This window comes from Phalangium opilio, unplaced genomic scaffold (genome assembly GCF_054372755.1).
Source record: "Phalangium opilio isolate 3A_F unplaced genomic scaffold, DU_Popi_V2 ptg000013l_1, whole genome shotgun sequence".
Classification (NCBI taxonomy): domain Eukaryota; kingdom Metazoa; phylum Arthropoda; class Arachnida; order Opiliones; family Phalangiidae; genus Phalangium; species Phalangium opilio.
In genome coordinates this window covers 14,821,368-14,836,774 of record NW_028324148.1, presented here as the reverse complement: position 1 = coordinate 14,836,774, position 15,407 = coordinate 14,821,368, and the positions used below count along the sequence as shown (strand labels likewise).

The 15,407-nt window shown below is 39.5% G+C and overlaps 4 protein-coding genes across 4 annotated transcripts; all 4 read right to left on the bottom strand.

The window, feature by feature from the left end:
- Positions 1 to 527: 527 nt before the first annotated feature.
- LOC149709460 (glucose dehydrogenase [FAD, quinone]-like) lies at positions 528 to 3,783 on the bottom strand. Its single transcript, XM_089864033.1, has 10 exons — positions 3,684 to 3,783; positions 3,379 to 3,584; positions 3,079 to 3,271; positions 2,471 to 2,602; positions 2,253 to 2,374; positions 1,995 to 2,165; positions 1,623 to 1,922; positions 1,390 to 1,564; positions 1,113 to 1,332; positions 528 to 702 (listed from the first exon to the last, which is right to left on the bottom strand). The coding sequence occupies exons 1-10, from the start codon at positions 3,781 to 3,783 to the stop codon at positions 528 to 530; spliced, it is 1,794 nt and encodes a 597-aa protein (XP_089720159.1).
- Positions 3,784 to 4,514: 731 nt separating this feature from the next.
- On the bottom strand, positions 4,515 to 7,540 carry LOC149709459 (uncharacterized). Its single transcript, XM_089864032.1, has 7 exons — positions 7,465 to 7,540; positions 7,275 to 7,396; positions 7,023 to 7,193; positions 6,648 to 6,947; positions 6,394 to 6,568; positions 6,116 to 6,335; positions 4,515 to 4,678 (listed from the first exon to the last, which is right to left on the bottom strand). The coding sequence occupies exons 1-7, from the start codon at positions 7,538 to 7,540 to the stop codon at positions 4,522 to 4,524; spliced, it is 1,221 nt and encodes a 406-aa protein (XP_089720158.1). The 3' UTR covers positions 4,515 to 4,521.
- Positions 7,541 to 11,071: 3,531 nt separating this feature from the next.
- LOC149709458 (choline dehydrogenase, mitochondrial-like) lies at positions 11,072 to 12,449 on the bottom strand. The gene is made up of 3 exons (XM_089864836.1): positions 12,187 to 12,449; positions 11,909 to 12,128; positions 11,072 to 11,301 (listed from the first exon to the last, which is right to left on the bottom strand). Exons 2-3 carry the CDS (start codon positions 12,106 to 12,108, stop codon positions 11,145 to 11,147), a joined length of 357 nt encoding a protein of 118 aa, XP_089720962.1. The 5' UTR covers positions 12,109 to 12,128; positions 12,187 to 12,449; the 3' UTR covers positions 11,072 to 11,144.
- Positions 12,450 to 12,614: 165 nt separating this feature from the next.
- On the bottom strand, positions 12,615 to 15,283 carry LOC149709457 (glucose dehydrogenase [FAD, quinone]-like). The gene is made up of 7 exons (XM_089864031.1): positions 15,184 to 15,283; positions 14,829 to 15,034; positions 13,987 to 14,179; positions 13,655 to 13,786; positions 13,380 to 13,501; positions 13,127 to 13,297; positions 12,615 to 13,048 (listed from the first exon to the last, which is right to left on the bottom strand). Exons 1-7 carry the CDS (start codon positions 15,281 to 15,283, stop codon positions 12,635 to 12,637), a joined length of 1,338 nt encoding a protein of 445 aa, XP_089720157.1. The 3' UTR covers positions 12,615 to 12,634.
- Positions 15,284 to 15,407: the final 124 nt, after the last annotated feature.

Sequence of the window (15,407 nt, the reverse complement as noted above, 5' to 3'; positions counted from 1 at the left end):
AATAGGTTAATTATTAATTGTTTTTTCGTGATAAATCAATTTGGCTTTTCATTACGTTGCAAAACTTGAATGCTTTCGAAATTTGCTCGAACCAATGTTCATTTTTTGCTCACGCCATTAAAATGTAAATGGTTAGGAACCTTACAGGGTCCCGTCGTTGCTGATACTGTTCAGGCCTCCATTTTTAAAGATGGCAGCGAGTTCAACCGCGAAAGGTATTTACAGGGCTCGGGTGGTAAACGTATATTTGCTTATCTTCATAATTGCAATGTCAATGACAAATCAGAATTTCATGACTGACACAATTTCTAAGCGTATTAATTTTTTAATGGACTGCTTGAAATTATTGATTTAACTGAACTATATGTTTCCCTGTCAAGGTGGAATTAAATTTCAATTTTAAGTGAAATTCAATTGTGAGATAGTGCATTTGGTAAATATTGTAGGCAGATACTACTAGTATACTAGAAAGTAACGTGTTTAGTAAGAATTTTATTATTATGCAACCACATTTAGTTTAAAACTTGTCAAATAGCGTACAAAATTGGTCTAAGTTGTTCCAAATCAAGATAATTGTAATGTTGAGCGATAATGTCAGCTGCTTTTTCTCCAATCATGATAGCCGCGGCGATGGTACTTGCCGAAAGCGGAATGGGTATGATTGATTTGTCAAGAACTCGGAGACCATGGATTCCTTTCACCCTAAAATTCAACAATATGAATGTCTAAAAAAGCCCATTCAGATTCATCGTTGAAATATCAAATATCACAATCTAAAAAGCGAAATTCATGAAATTTCAAGACAACCGACTTCTAACTAATTTAGATTGAAAGAGGTGAGATTCAGTGGAAATGATTATGGGCCATCTGCGGCAACGAAAATCTCCCAGGTTAGTATACCTTGCGGTTAGGTACGGTCGTAGCAGAATGACTCTAGCAGAACCCTGACTGTACGACCCCACCAAAACGCAGGGGATGCTGGGAGGACTTGTAGGTATGGAGACAAATACGTACTGTACTTCCAGGTTAGGGTTAACATACCGCAAAACCACGTGACTCTTTCAGCTGGCGGAAGCTCATTGGTTATAGTTTTCTATTTGTTATTGTCATACCTGAGTTCAGGATCAACTACAGTGGTTGGATCGAGCGGTTGTCCCATTTTGCAGGTTCCAGCAGCGTGCGAATAAGTAAAGCTTAGGTATTTTATCAGACACTCGAAGTACTCGTCCGAAATAGTCGTTATATGTTCGCAACTGGGCGCCGGCCAAATAAGTTTTGGTTTGTAGTTAGCAAGAGCAGGAGTTCTTGTAATTTCATGGATCTTCTTCATAGCTAATTAGAAATTTATATATTTTATCGCTTTCCGTAAACCTTGGCTAAGACACTTACCGTAGAGAAGGGCCTTTATGTCGTCAGGGTGCTCGAGATAATTCGTTCTTATTATTGGTGGATCGTTTGGGCTAGTCGACGACAGAGTGACGGTTCCTCTTGATTTTGGGTGTCGTAGTGTGGGGACTATTGAGAATGTAGGGACATCTGCTTTTCGCGCAAAGTATTCTTTAATCTGTGAAATGGTTATGGTGGTATGAAGGATGATGGTCCAAGCTTAAGAACAAAATTACATTCTCATTGAAACGGTAGGACATTGGAAGATTAATTGTAGAAATGGCCAGTTGTATGTCATTGTAGTCTCCCGCTATCATTTCGTAGGGTGATTTGAAAAAGCCGACCGATTCGATTAAAAAGGGCGTTGATCGAACTCCATTCAGAACTTCCGGGTAATAATGCAGATTAGTTGACGCTATAGCTAAGAGTTCCTTTGTGGTTATGACGTCAGACGCCTCGATTTCGTAGGTCAGTCCGTGGACGGAGATGTGGTCGTATAAATTCTGACCAACTGGAAGATCCTGAACTACTTTTATCTGCACCAATCATAATAGAAATGAATAACTTAATTTATGACTGTGCTCCAAATTCAAAAGCGATAATCTTACTTTCAATTCTTCCAAGTGCTGTTTGGGACCAATCCCCGATAGCATTAGAAGCTTCGGAGTGTTGATGCCTCCGGCGCTAACAATTACTTCCTTGTTAACTTCAACGTAGTACGTATATCCATCTTTTACGTAATAGACTCCTTTGACCGTTTTCGTTATGTCAATATCAATCTTGCAATAAAATGTAATGTGAGTTTAAAAGTTATGTTGAAAACAAGCGGTTGTGGTACTGAAGACGCGTTACCTGTTACCCCTTACCTTTGTTACTAAAGCACCTGTAATAATTTTGAGGTTTTCTCTGCCGTAAGCCGGTTCGAGATAGGCTTTTAAAACGCTGCATCGGTAGCCATTTCGAACTGTTAGTTGGGGCTTCCCAAAACCTATATGCGTGGAATACAGAGTTAAGAAGTTAATCGAAAAATGTGTGGCCACTATTTATTTCTGTTAAATCTCAAAATTAATTCAATTTATCTTGCCTCCTTGATACCTCCCATTGTAATCCAAAGTCGGATACCCCGCTTGTCTCGTGGCTTCCAAGTAAACCTCCTGCATTTCAGTCATGTATCTCGGATGAGTTGTCGTTAAATTGCCGTATCTACCGTGGTAATCTAAGAGAGTACATTTTTAACTCATGCATGGACTTTCACGGTGCAAATGCGAGGTAAAATTTATATTTTTCGTAAAGAAGCTCATTGTGGCTTGCCCACCTTTGTTTTCACAAACAAAAGCCACGCCTTGGTCCCCGTCTATCGATTTAAGACAACTAGGTGTTCAAACGCCCCGACCCCATTTTGAAACCAGGGCCTAGTCCGGAGTGTGGCGCACTCCTGTAAGCCAAGCTTTTGGACGATCCTACCCTATATAGGTGCCGACTGCCCTGTGTCCGCCGGAGGTGACTTGACCCCAACACCCCTCCCAAGAAAATCTCATTTCATTCTCAATTAATCACAAACTGAAACCCTGATTACTCATATCCTTGCCGTGGACCCTCTAAGATACCCAATTGCATTGAAACCATTACAAAAAAGTATAACCTCGGTCTATGGAATTATTAACACTAACAAATCAGAGCAGACTACGTTACCAATATCTATTAGTTGCGGATCCATAAATTCTCCCTCTGCCTTTTTGAAATACGGCAAAACCGCGTAGTAGTTCCAACCCGTGGCTCCCATTTCTTCCCAAAGGTCGAAGTCAATTTTACTCCCTCGATTGTACACCAGTGTTGTAATGGCACTCTCACCTCCCAAAAGGTGTGACGCTACATATCTACAACGCTATTATATTTTTCAAACATTAGGTACTGGAGTAGTTTGAGGTTACCGCATCACGTGCTGTTATTACGTATTTACTATCGACAAAAGTAATCGAACTAAAGACTTACTTCATTTGGCTGACCGAGGCAAGTGCGATTGTTGGGTTCGACTAAATAATTCCAGGTCAGATTCACCCCCCGATTATTAGTAACTGTCTTCAATGGTATCAGGGTTTCCTTCGGGGGTTCGGGACCGGCTTCGAGAAGTAAGACGCTTGTCGTTGGGTTCTCGGACAAACGGCTAGCCACTGTCACACCAGCGGACCCGGCACCGACTTGCGAGAAAAAAGATAATAATTAGGGATCGCGATATTGAACCCAAATCCTTTTAATTATAGCAATTGATTTCCATGAACATTGTTAAAATATCTTACCGACTATGAAATCGTAACATTCAGTTGTCTCTTTGGTAATATCTATGCCATACACGATTTGTCCCAGAAATGCCACTAATATAAATTGTTGAAACTTCATGTTCGATGGGATATCTTCTCTGTAGTTTCGCTTAATGGATACTGAAAGATTTGCCAGGTGTTAAATACTGTTAGATCTTAATCCAAATGACACCAAAGTCCCCCAATTAAAAAATAACAGGCTAATTATTTATTAATTTAAATGCTAAATTGATTTTATTTTTCGTTAATGCGCAATTACTTGCATATTTCCCAAATTCGGTTACAAAGATCACTGAACAATGTTCGTTAAATAATAACCATATGAAAAATTATTTAATTTTATCTTCATTACTAAGATGATTTCAAATATTGCCAAAGGCAACAGACAATTTTTGTTACGTTAGATTTACGGGTTTTCTCAGCCGTGAACACCTAGCCCTTGTTTTTCGCGAGATTGCAATGCCAATTCCCCGAAGTGATAGTTTTCCAATTGTGATAGTAGCTAGGTAACTTGGGCAAAAGCAACTATATCTCTCCGGAGAATCCTAAGTGGAATATTTTACGCTACTGGACGTTATATTCAGATCAAATTAAAATTTCTAGTCAGTCTAAATATTCAATCAATTCCCACTATTGAATCTTATGTGACAATGTATTTAGTGTAGCGAAAAGGTTTAGAAACAATGCAGACAAATCAGTATATGTTTTCTTGATTAAAAATACTAGAAAATAATGCATTAAGTAAATATTTTTATTATTATGACCACGTTTAATTTAAAACGTATCAAATAGCGTACAAAATTGGACTAATGATATTTTAGTAAACTTCCTCCAAGTCAAGGGAACAGTAATGTTGATCGATAATGGCAGCTGCTTTTTCACCAATCATGATAGCCGCGGCGGTGGTACTTGCCGAAAGAGGAATGGGTATGATCGATTGGTCAACAACTCTCAGACCATGGATTCCTTTCACCCTAAATTAGAACAATATAAATGTTTTAAAAAAATAAACCCCACCGGGATTCATCGTTGATATATCAAATAGAAGAACCTAAAGGGAAATTAAATTAATTAAATTTCAAGACATCATTTTGTAAATGATTTAGATTGAAATATTTTCGGAGGACAGAGGTGAGATAGTCCCATTGATGAAGATGGGCGATCTATGGTAGGATAGTATCTCACGGTTAATTAGGATCGTGGCTGACGGACTCTGGAAAATCCGCTGAGAAATGGGAACTTAGGGGGGGGGGCGCGCTAGTTAAAACAATTTTCGGTACGTTTAGTTTTAGGATCAGGGCTAGACATAAGGATATTTTTTTAGTAGTCAGCCTGACTAGTGAGCCCCCCTATCCCAGTTTTTTTTAGTAGTCACTGACTAGTGAGACGCATGGTTTACGAATATTTGGGACATTTTTTTACTAGTCAAGTTGACTAGTGAACACCCAGATTTCAATTTATTTTAGTAGTCAAGGCATTTTTTTTAGTAGTCAAATGCCTTGACTAGTGCCTTATGTCCAGCCCTGTTTAGGATGCATATCCTTTGCGCATGGGAGACCTACTCGTCTCTTCTCTGTCATGCCCTAAGTAGCTGGTGACGTCGCAGGAGAACCTATAACGTCAACTATGCGCGAGAAAGCTGCGTACAGGCGCCTAGCCGTACCGTAAATATACCCCGTTCTCACCACGCATGGATCACGGCTGCCTATGCTAATTCACTCTCTCCTCTTTGGGAGGACTTTGTTGCGGTTCACGGGTAGTTGAGCGGTTTTCAAAAGAGCGTTTTGGAATAAAGCGGTTCCTAAAACAGCGGTTTGCAAAACCGCGTGGAAGCAAAACCGCGGTTGCTGTTTCCGCGTTTCTCAATACAGCGCTATTTCCCAAAACAGCGGTTGCTGTTTCCGCCCAAACTGTGATTGATAGGGAGGGAAATCTCTATTATATTAAGTATATCATAAGTTCATAACTTATCTTCGAAGATAAGTTATGAACTTATGGTATATAGAACAAAGAACAATATTATGCAGAAAGGAGTAATGTTATATCGGAAGTAAATATAAAATATAATTTTTTGGAAAAGGCATATTGTTTTGGGAAGTCAATGAAGATAAACAACAATATTTTGGAAAAGGCGTACTTTCGTACGCTCAAGATATAAACGCTGTAATCAAAATGCGCTAAAACGAGAAATGGCTATTATGGCAAACGCGTTTATGAAAAAGCCGTTTTGGACAATGCTGTTTTGATAACACGCCCAATCGATAACATACCCTTTGTTGCTGTTTCATAGATGAGGGGATACGTATTTACAGGTTAGGGTTAACATACCGCGAAACCACGTGACTCTTTCAGCTTTGTTTCTGTTCTGAGTTAAGCTTATTGGTTAAAGTAATTTTTTTTTATAATCGTACTTGAGTTCAGGGTCCACTACGGTGGTTGGGTCGAGCGGGTGTCCAATTTTGCAAGTTCCACCACCGTGCGAATACGTAAAGCTTAGTTGTTTTATCAAACACTCAAAATACTCGTCACAAATGGTCTTGATATGTCCGCAACAGGGCGCCGGCCCAATAAGATCGGGTTTGTATTTAGCAAATGCCGGAGTGTTCGTAATTTCATGGGCCTTCTTCATAGCTATTTAGAAATTCATACACTTTTATCGCTTTCGGTAAACCTTGGCCACGTAACTTACCGTAGAGAAGGGCCTTTAAGTCGTCCGGGTGCTGAAGATAATTCGTTTTTATTATTGGTGGATCGTGGGGGTTACACGAAGACAGCGTTACGGTTCCTCTCGATTTTGGGTGCAATATTGTGGGGACTATTGAGAATGTAGGGACATCCGCTTTTTTCCCATAGTACGCTAGAATCTGTGAAAATGATAATGACAATTTTACAAGGGTAATCAAATGTCACGTGCCGTGTGAAGGATGGTGGCCCAATAATTACATTCTCCTTGAAGCGATAGGTGATTGGAAGATTAGTTGTAGAGAAGGCCAGTTGTATGTCATTGTAGTCTCCAGGTATCTTTTCGTAGGGTGATTTTAAAAAGCCGACCGACTCGATCAATAAGGGCGTTCCTCGAACTCCCTCCAGAACTTTCGGGAATTTATACAGATTAGTTGACGCTATAGTTAAGAGTTCCTTCGCGGTTATGACTCCAGGCGCCTGGATTTCGTATGTCAGTCCCTTGACGGCGATATGGTCGTGCAAATTCTGACCAACTGGAAGATCCTGAACTACTTTAATCTGCGCAAATCATAATTGAAATGGGTTATTTTTGACACAATGCTCTAAATTCAACATACGTTGCGATAATCTTACTTTCAATTCTTCCAAGTGCTTTTTAGGACCGATTCCCGATAACATTAGAAGCTTGGGAGTGTTGATGGCTCCGGCGCTGACAATTACTTCTTTGTTAACTTCAGCGTAGTACGTATATCCATCTTTTACGTAGTAGACTCCTTTGACCGTTTTTGTTATGTCAATATCAATCTTGCAATAAAATTTAAAGTGGGTTTAAAAGTTATGTTGAAAAGAAACGGTCGTGCTGATGACGCGTTGGTTATCACTTACCTTTGTTACAAAAGCTCCTGTAATTATTTTGAGGTTTTCTCTGCCGTGAGCCGGTTCGAGATAAGCTTTTACAACGCTGCATCGGTATCCATTTCGAACTGTAAGTTGGGATTTACCGAAACCTGTATTTGGGGAATACAGAGATCGAAAATTAAGCGTTTAATCTCAAAATTAATTTAATTAATCTTGCCTCCTTGACATTTCCCATTGTAATCCAAAGTCGGATACCCCGATTGTCTCGTGGCTTCCAGGTAAACGTCCTGCATTTCGGTCTTGTATCTCGAATGGCTTGTCGTTAAATTACCGTATCTACCGTGGTAATCTAAAAGGATACATTTTTAACTCATGCACGGACTTCCACCAGGGATACTAGATAATTTGAGGTGAATGAGCAGCTAGAACCTGTACATTCCGACGCTCCTGCGGCAGAGGGTTATTTTAACGGGAGTCTAAAACGCGCGCAGTCTTGTTTTTCCCCTTTCAAGGACAAATTGAAGAAACATTCCGAGTATTCCTCCCCCATTTTTTTGCGTCCCACCGTACCTAAGCCGTTCCACAGTTAGTGAGCCTATTTCTCTCAGATTTAGCATCCTCACCATCTTCCTTGATTTGACCTTGAATGGTACTACTTAAGACTATAAATGGGGTGGACTGTCCTACTGCGCATGACACGCCGATAACGCTTCCACAATTTCCCTCTCCCTTCGAATCCCTCTTAAAGCAACTAGTACCCCTTCTTCCACGAAGGTAAAACTTTATTTTTCGTAAAGCAGTTTTAATGCTTTCTTAATAGAGGCGCTCAAACTCTCAAGATGGCCCTGATCCGGTGGTATCTTGACCCAAAGACTAATGTAATGGATTTAAAGTAACAAGTCCACCAAAATTCAATTGTTTGAAGCCATATATGACGTTTTTGTTGTCCAGATACAGCACCCCAATTCTACTTTTGAAACAGTTTGTGGAATTATAAAGGTTAATACCAAAGTCTATCAGAAGTGGATCCATAAATTCTCCCTCTGCTTTTTTGAAATACGGCAAATTCGCGTAGTAGTTCCAGCCTGTGGCTCCCATTTCTTCCCAAAGGTCGTAGTCAACTTTGTTCCCTCGATTGTACACCAGCGTTATAATGGAACTATCACCTCCCAAAACGTGTGCCGCTTCATATCTACAACGCTGTTATATTTTTCAAACATTAGATACGCGAGTGTTTTGTTATTTTCTAATTTACTCTCGACAAAAGGAATCGAACTAAAGACTTACTTCATTCGGTTGACCGAGGCAAGTGCGATTGTTTGGTTCTACGGAATAATTCCAGGTCAGATTCGCCCCTTTAGTATTTATAACCGCCCTCAATGGTATCAGGGATTCCTTCGGGGGTTCGGGACCCGCTTCGAGAAGTAAGACGCTTGTCGTTGGGTTCTCGGACAAACGGCTAGCCACTGTCACACCAGCGGACCCGGCACCGACTTATGAGAAAAAAAAAATATACTTAATGATCGCGAGATTAAACCCAAAATCATTTAATTATTGTTTAGTACGAGTGAATTTGTAATAGTTTTCCATTCCAATAGTCTAATGAACATTTGAAAAATAATATTCGCTATATCTTACCGACGATGTAATCGAAACATCCAGTTGAATCTTTGATAACACTGATGCCATAAGCGATTTGCGCGAGAAATGTCGCTAGAATAAATTGTTGCAACTTCATGGCTGCAAGTTCGTTTAATGGATACTAAAAGCTGTGGCAGGAGTTATATATAATTAGATCTCATTTTAAATTACACTAAAGTCCCCTTATTAAAAATTAGTGGCCTAATTATACTTTAATCTACTTAATAAATTTACTTTATTTTTCGTCACTACGCAAAAATCTTGCATACTTCACAAATTCCGTTACAAAGATCACAGAACAATGTTCATAAAAATTTGACTATTATGATTTTTGCTGAAAACGGTTTTCTTATTACAACATCTGCAGATAATTCCCAAAATTGACCCAACCACTAATAAATTTTTTTAACGATAGCTTTACGGTTTTGGTCAACGTCAACAAAGGCGCGTTTGGCCGCGTCTTCCAAAAGACTAGTTGTAGGCATAGACCAAGTTCATTTGTTTGTTTAACCCTGCCTTCAATTCTTTTGTAAAAGTAAAAAGACTTGAACGATCGATTTTCACCCTGAATTTGGTGAAACAAGTTTTTAGGCTCTGTAGCGTCAAGTTCTCATGTTTCCAGGTTCTCAGGCATATTGGATTTGCCGTTTTGTGGTAAACATATAGGTGTGGTACAAATTTAAATTTAATTCGAAGCAAGGCAGTGATCGAGGTCTGAATTCAAAATAAGGATTTTTCCAAAGTGGTTTTCGTCCTCCAGACTTGAGACCTCTGATGTCTTGAATAATTAAACTTGTCTTTTAAGGACCAGTACCCCTTACTCTATGTATTTAAGTTGGAATTAAGTAGTTATTGGGACCATTTCGGCTCTAGGTTTGAATTAAAAAACGTTGTGACTTTAAAGTGTGGTCCAACGAATTAAGAACTGATTTTGAATTTGAATACTTGTCTTATTTCGAAGCCTGAGTGGGGTCCAGTAACCGAAAAGTTATAGCGATTTCCACTGACTGCACTAGAGCACTCTAAGTGCACTCTCGGCGCGTTTTCGTCCGCCACTGGGAACACGAGTGCAACACTCGCCCAGAATCGCGTTTTCCACTGACCCCAAAAACTGCCCGAGAATTGCTCTTTCGTGCTCTGAAAAATTCGACGGAGCGACGGTGCTCGAGTATGACGTAATAAAATTAAAATGGCGGACCATGGGGTATCTCATAGAAGACAGGCTCTCGCTTATGCTTATTTATTTCTGGAATCATCTTCTTAAAGTTCTGAAGATGAAGAATACGAGGTTTTATCATTACTTTAAAGATATTACGCCTCTTCCTAAAACCAATAATTATATCAGAGACGTTGTCGATCATTATTCAAAATAGATTTTTTGAAAATTAATTGAAATGTTAATTCTATTAATTGGTTTCGGCCCATTTGCGTCAAGATATACACACTTTATTGCAATTTCGTCTCCGGCGCCAATTTTGATTATTCAGAGCGCGCTCTGACCTCTCGATCGTGTTCCACTGACGAAACTATTCTTTCCAAAACTCGCTGAGGGCAGTTACGTCATCCTGACACTGAGAGCACTCTTTGGAGCAGTCAGTGGAAATCGCTATTAAAATGGAAGCCGACTGTATTACTAATCGACGTACACTAAAACCACTGGACGTTTGAATTAAAAAAGTAGTCCAACGAATTAAAAACTGGTTTTGGACTTGAATACTTTTCTTATTTCAAAGCCTGAGTGGGTTTCAGTAACCCAAAAGTTAAAATGGAAGCGATGCAGTATTCCTAATCGACGAACACTAAAACCACCCCTTCCAGAGGCCCGGTTGCCATTTTCCAACAAATAACGGCCAATGTACTTTGAAATAAAAGTTCTCCTTCCGCATCAACCGCAATCTGAAGGCTGGACCTGATGCCTTATAGGCCTCCGGAGAATCCTGAGTGGTGGGTTTGAAATTCCGCCCCTGCGCAAAAGGGAGATAATTCGAATTTCTTGGAAGCTGCTATAGAAATAATTTATTTGACTCAACCTAATATTCAGATGAAATTAAATTTTCAATGAATTTCCCCAATTTAATCTTATGGGTCTGTGTATTTGGTATAGCGAAAAGGTTAAGAAACATTTGAAATATATCAGTATGCGTGTTCATGATTATAAATTACAGAAATTAATGCACTAAGTAAATATTTTTATTATTATAACCACGTTTAATTTAAAACGTGTCAAACAGCGTACAAAGTTGGATTGAAGGAATTTTAATCATAACGCTCCAAGTCAAGTGAACAGTAATGCCGACTAATGATATCAGCTGCTTTTTCTGCAATCATTATAGCCGCAGCGGTTGGATTTGCCGAAAGAGGAACGGGTATGATTGACTGGTCAACCACTCTCAGACCATGGATTCCTTTCACACTAAAATACAACAATATTAATGTCTATGAAGTCCCACCCGGATTCAAGTATAAAAAATGTTAATAATATTGAGAAAAATAACTTCAAAATCTAAGTTTCGAAAAGTGAAGTGTTAAGACTAACTATCATTTTAAATTTGTCAAGCGCCTTTGAGAACTTTAACCAATTAGCGAGCGTGTTGGGCAAAATAGGGATGTGGACTTCGACACGCAATACGATAAGGGATCCCGGTTTGTAACGTGATAGGTGACCTTATTCGAGTCTCAGTTCCGATGGGTTGAAGTCTCTCGCTCTCTTTCCGTAGTCGCTGGCATATGCAACAGTGTTTTATAATTAAATACCTAACTACAATAGTTCTCTTCGAGACAATTGTACCACCACAATGCGAGGAATTTGTAATATGATTTTTCCCAACATCAGATAAAACATTTGCAGTGTACAAGGTTACTAAACCGAATCACATACGCGATAAATAGTTCCTTCATCATTACTCTATTCTGGTAAAAGTTATTTTACTTAACACCTCTTATAACCAATAGTACCCGAATGCAACACGAACGGACGCTAATTGGTTAGAGTTCCCTATGGTGGTTTTTCATACACATACCCGAGATCAGGATCAACTACGGTGGTTGGGTCGAGTGGTTGTCCAATTTTACAGGTTCCACCACCGTGCGCTGGTGAAAAACTAAGTTGTTTTATCAAACATTCGAAGTACTCGTCACAAATAGTCTTGATATGTCCGCAACAGGGCGCCGGCCCAATCAGATCGGGTTTGTATTTAGCAAATGCGGGAGTGTTCGTCATTTCATGCGCCTTCTTCAAGGCTATTTAGAAGTTCATTTAGTAGCATCGCTTTCGGTAAACCTTGGCCACGTAACTTACCGTAGACAAGGGTCTTTAAGTCTTCCGAGTGCTGAAGATAGTTCCCTTTGATTATTGGTGGATCATGGGGGTTATACGACGCCAGAGTTACGGTGCCTCTGGATTTTGGGTGCAATAATGTGGGGACGATTGAGAATGTAGGGACATCCGCTTTTTTCCCATAGTATTCTTTAACCTGTATAAATATTCGTAACAATTTTACATTACTGACTCAAGAAATTGTACGTGTCTAATCGGGGAAACCATTGGTGCGTTGCAGGATGAAGTTAAACCTAATATATATTCCATAAGTCTGACACTACATATACTTCGTAATGCTAGAGACCTACAGCTCGTGATAGTTCGAGAACGACTAGCTAGAAATGACTTTATTCGGTGGTTAATTTAGTCTGCATTACTAAGCCTTTGATTGCGCCTGAAGTGACGAGAATCTATGACCTACATCACTTCATGACAAGCTCCAGTTTGTAACCATGAGTGACAAACTTATGGAACATATCTTATGAACTTCTGCTGATATCGATGACGAGGTTAGCTGGGCCTTGTCGTATAGATTTGTAATTACACTTTTATTGGAGTTGGTGGCAGGAATGTTGTATGTAGCGAAGAGAAAGTTAATGTCGTTGTAATCTCCCGGTATCTTCTCATAGGGTGATTTAAAATATCCGAAAATCTCGACTAAACTTGGTGTCGCTCGAACTCCAGTCAGAACTTTTGGGTAATAATACGGAATAGTTGATGCTATATGTAAGAGTTCCGTTGTGGTTATGACGTCAGTCGCCTTGATTTCGTAGGTTAGTCCAAGGACGGCGATATGGTCGTGGAAATTCTGGCCAACTGGAAGATCCTGAACTACTTTTATCTGCACCAGTCATAATTGGAATGGATAATTTAATTTAAGACACTGTGCTCTAAATTGAAAACACGTGGATAGTATTACTTTCAATTCTTCCAAGTGCTTTTTAGGACCAATTCCCGATAGCATTAGAAGCTTCGGAGTGTTGATGGCTCCGGCGCTGACAATGACTTCTTTGTTAACTTCAGCGTAGTACGTGTACCCGTCTTTCACGTAGTAGACTCCTTTTACCGTTTTTGTTATGTCAATATCAATCTTGCAATAAAATTTGAAGTGAGTATGAAAGTAATGTTGAAAACAGGCAGTCGAGCTGATGACTCTTTTAGTTGTCACTTACCTTTGTTACTAGAGCTCCTGTAATAATTTTGAGGTTTTCTCTGCCGTAAGCCGGTTCGAGATAGGCTTTCACAACGCCACATCGGTAGCCATTACGAATTGTAGCTTGTGTCTTCCACGAACCTATATACAGTGATTCAGGGAAGTGTAGGAAAACTTAGCTAGTATATCTGTCGATATTTTTCAAGATGTTTAAACTGTTCGAAATTACACCTTATTTGTATTGGCGTTTCGGTCAGTTTCTTAACACTTAATTATTTTTTAAATTAATCTTGCCTCTTTGATATCTCCCATTGAAATCCGCAGCTGGATGTCCCGCTTGTTTCACGGCCTCCCAGTAAACGTCCAGCATATCTGTCTTGTATCTCGGATGAATTGTCGTTATATTACCATATCTACCGTGGTAATCTAAACAAAAGTACAACTTCAATGTAATTTTTCTCATTTTGCTAAAGCTGCGCTTTATTTCCCATGACTAACAACATGGATATGTGTAAATACTGACGTAACTGCCTCGTCAAAGGTAAGAAATATTTATACATATCCTTGCTAACAACTACAACTCAATTTAATTATTAAGATAGATATTTAAAAGCAGTGAAATTTACCAATGTCTATCGTTGCTGGATCCAAACGGTGTCCCTCTGATTTTTTGAAATACGGCAAAGCGGCGTAGTAGTTCCAACCTGTGGCTCCCAGTTCTTCCCAAAGGTCGTAGTCAACTTTGTTTCCCCGACTGTAAAACGGTATGTTTATGGAACTTGCTCCACCCATAACGTGTGCCGCTTCATAAAAGCAACGCTATTTTATTTATACATAAAAAAATTGTAAATATCAGTTGTTAGTGGATTTCGTTATGGCTAAAACAAATTTTTAAACCTGTCTTTGGCAGGCAAGGGAGGAGAGGGCTGAGATAACATAGGTGTAATCAAATGGTACCTGGAGGCCTGCTCATAACGAGATATTTTTCCACCCCGCAAACTTTTATTTTTTGCCCCGGTTCGCTGCAACGTCGACCCTCGGACATCACTTTTCCCTAAACCCATAACTATCCTGTCAGAACTATAAGAGTGAAAGTGGAACTGCTAATCTGTCCCAGGCTTGCTCAGGACCAACCATTAGATTGCACCTAGTATTTGAAGGCGACCAAAGTCAAGATGCGGGGAAAACGGTTTGGGGTTTGACGCCCGCCTCGTGGATTTAATTAGAAATAAGAGAAAATAAGGTGGTATGAGGTGGATGAAAGCCTTTGGTGACCAGTAAGTTGTTTTCGGTTTCAGGTACTCCGAGCACCAATAATCACTCTACTTAGCAAACACGAAATATTTTATGGTTCTTATTAGTGCAAACATGGTAAATTCAGTTAGAGCACCATGATGACACGTTGTCCCCGCTCTCTTTTACCATTTCTCTCATACTCTTGACAAAAGTAATCGAACAAAGGACTTACTCCGCCATGTTGGCTCTGACAACTGCAGTTGTTTGGTTCTACCGTGTAATTCCAGCTAACTTTCGTCCCCTGTGTACTAAGAAGCGATCTCAATGGTATCTGATATTCCTTTGGGAGCTCGGGACCCGCTTCTAGAAGTAAGACGCTTCTCGTTGGATTCTCGGACAAACGGCTAGCCACTGTCAAACCGGCGGTCCCGGCACCGACTTACGAGAAAAAAGGATCGCGAGATTAAACCCAAATTAATTTAATTATTTTTAAGTACGAGTGAATTAGTAATGGTTTTCCCATAGAAATACTGTTCCATTCCAGTATAGCAATGAACATTTTTAAAATAATATGTGCAATATCTTACCGACGATGTAATCGAAACATCCAGTTGACTCTTTGATAACACTGATGCCATACGCGATTTGCGCGAAAAATGTCGCTAATATAAATTGTTGCAACTTCATGGCTGTAAGTCCATTCAATGGATACTAAAAGCTGTGCCAGGAGTTATATATGATTAGGTCTTATTCTAAACGACACCAAAGTCCTCCAATTAAAAACTAATTAGCCTAATATTAATTAAATTAC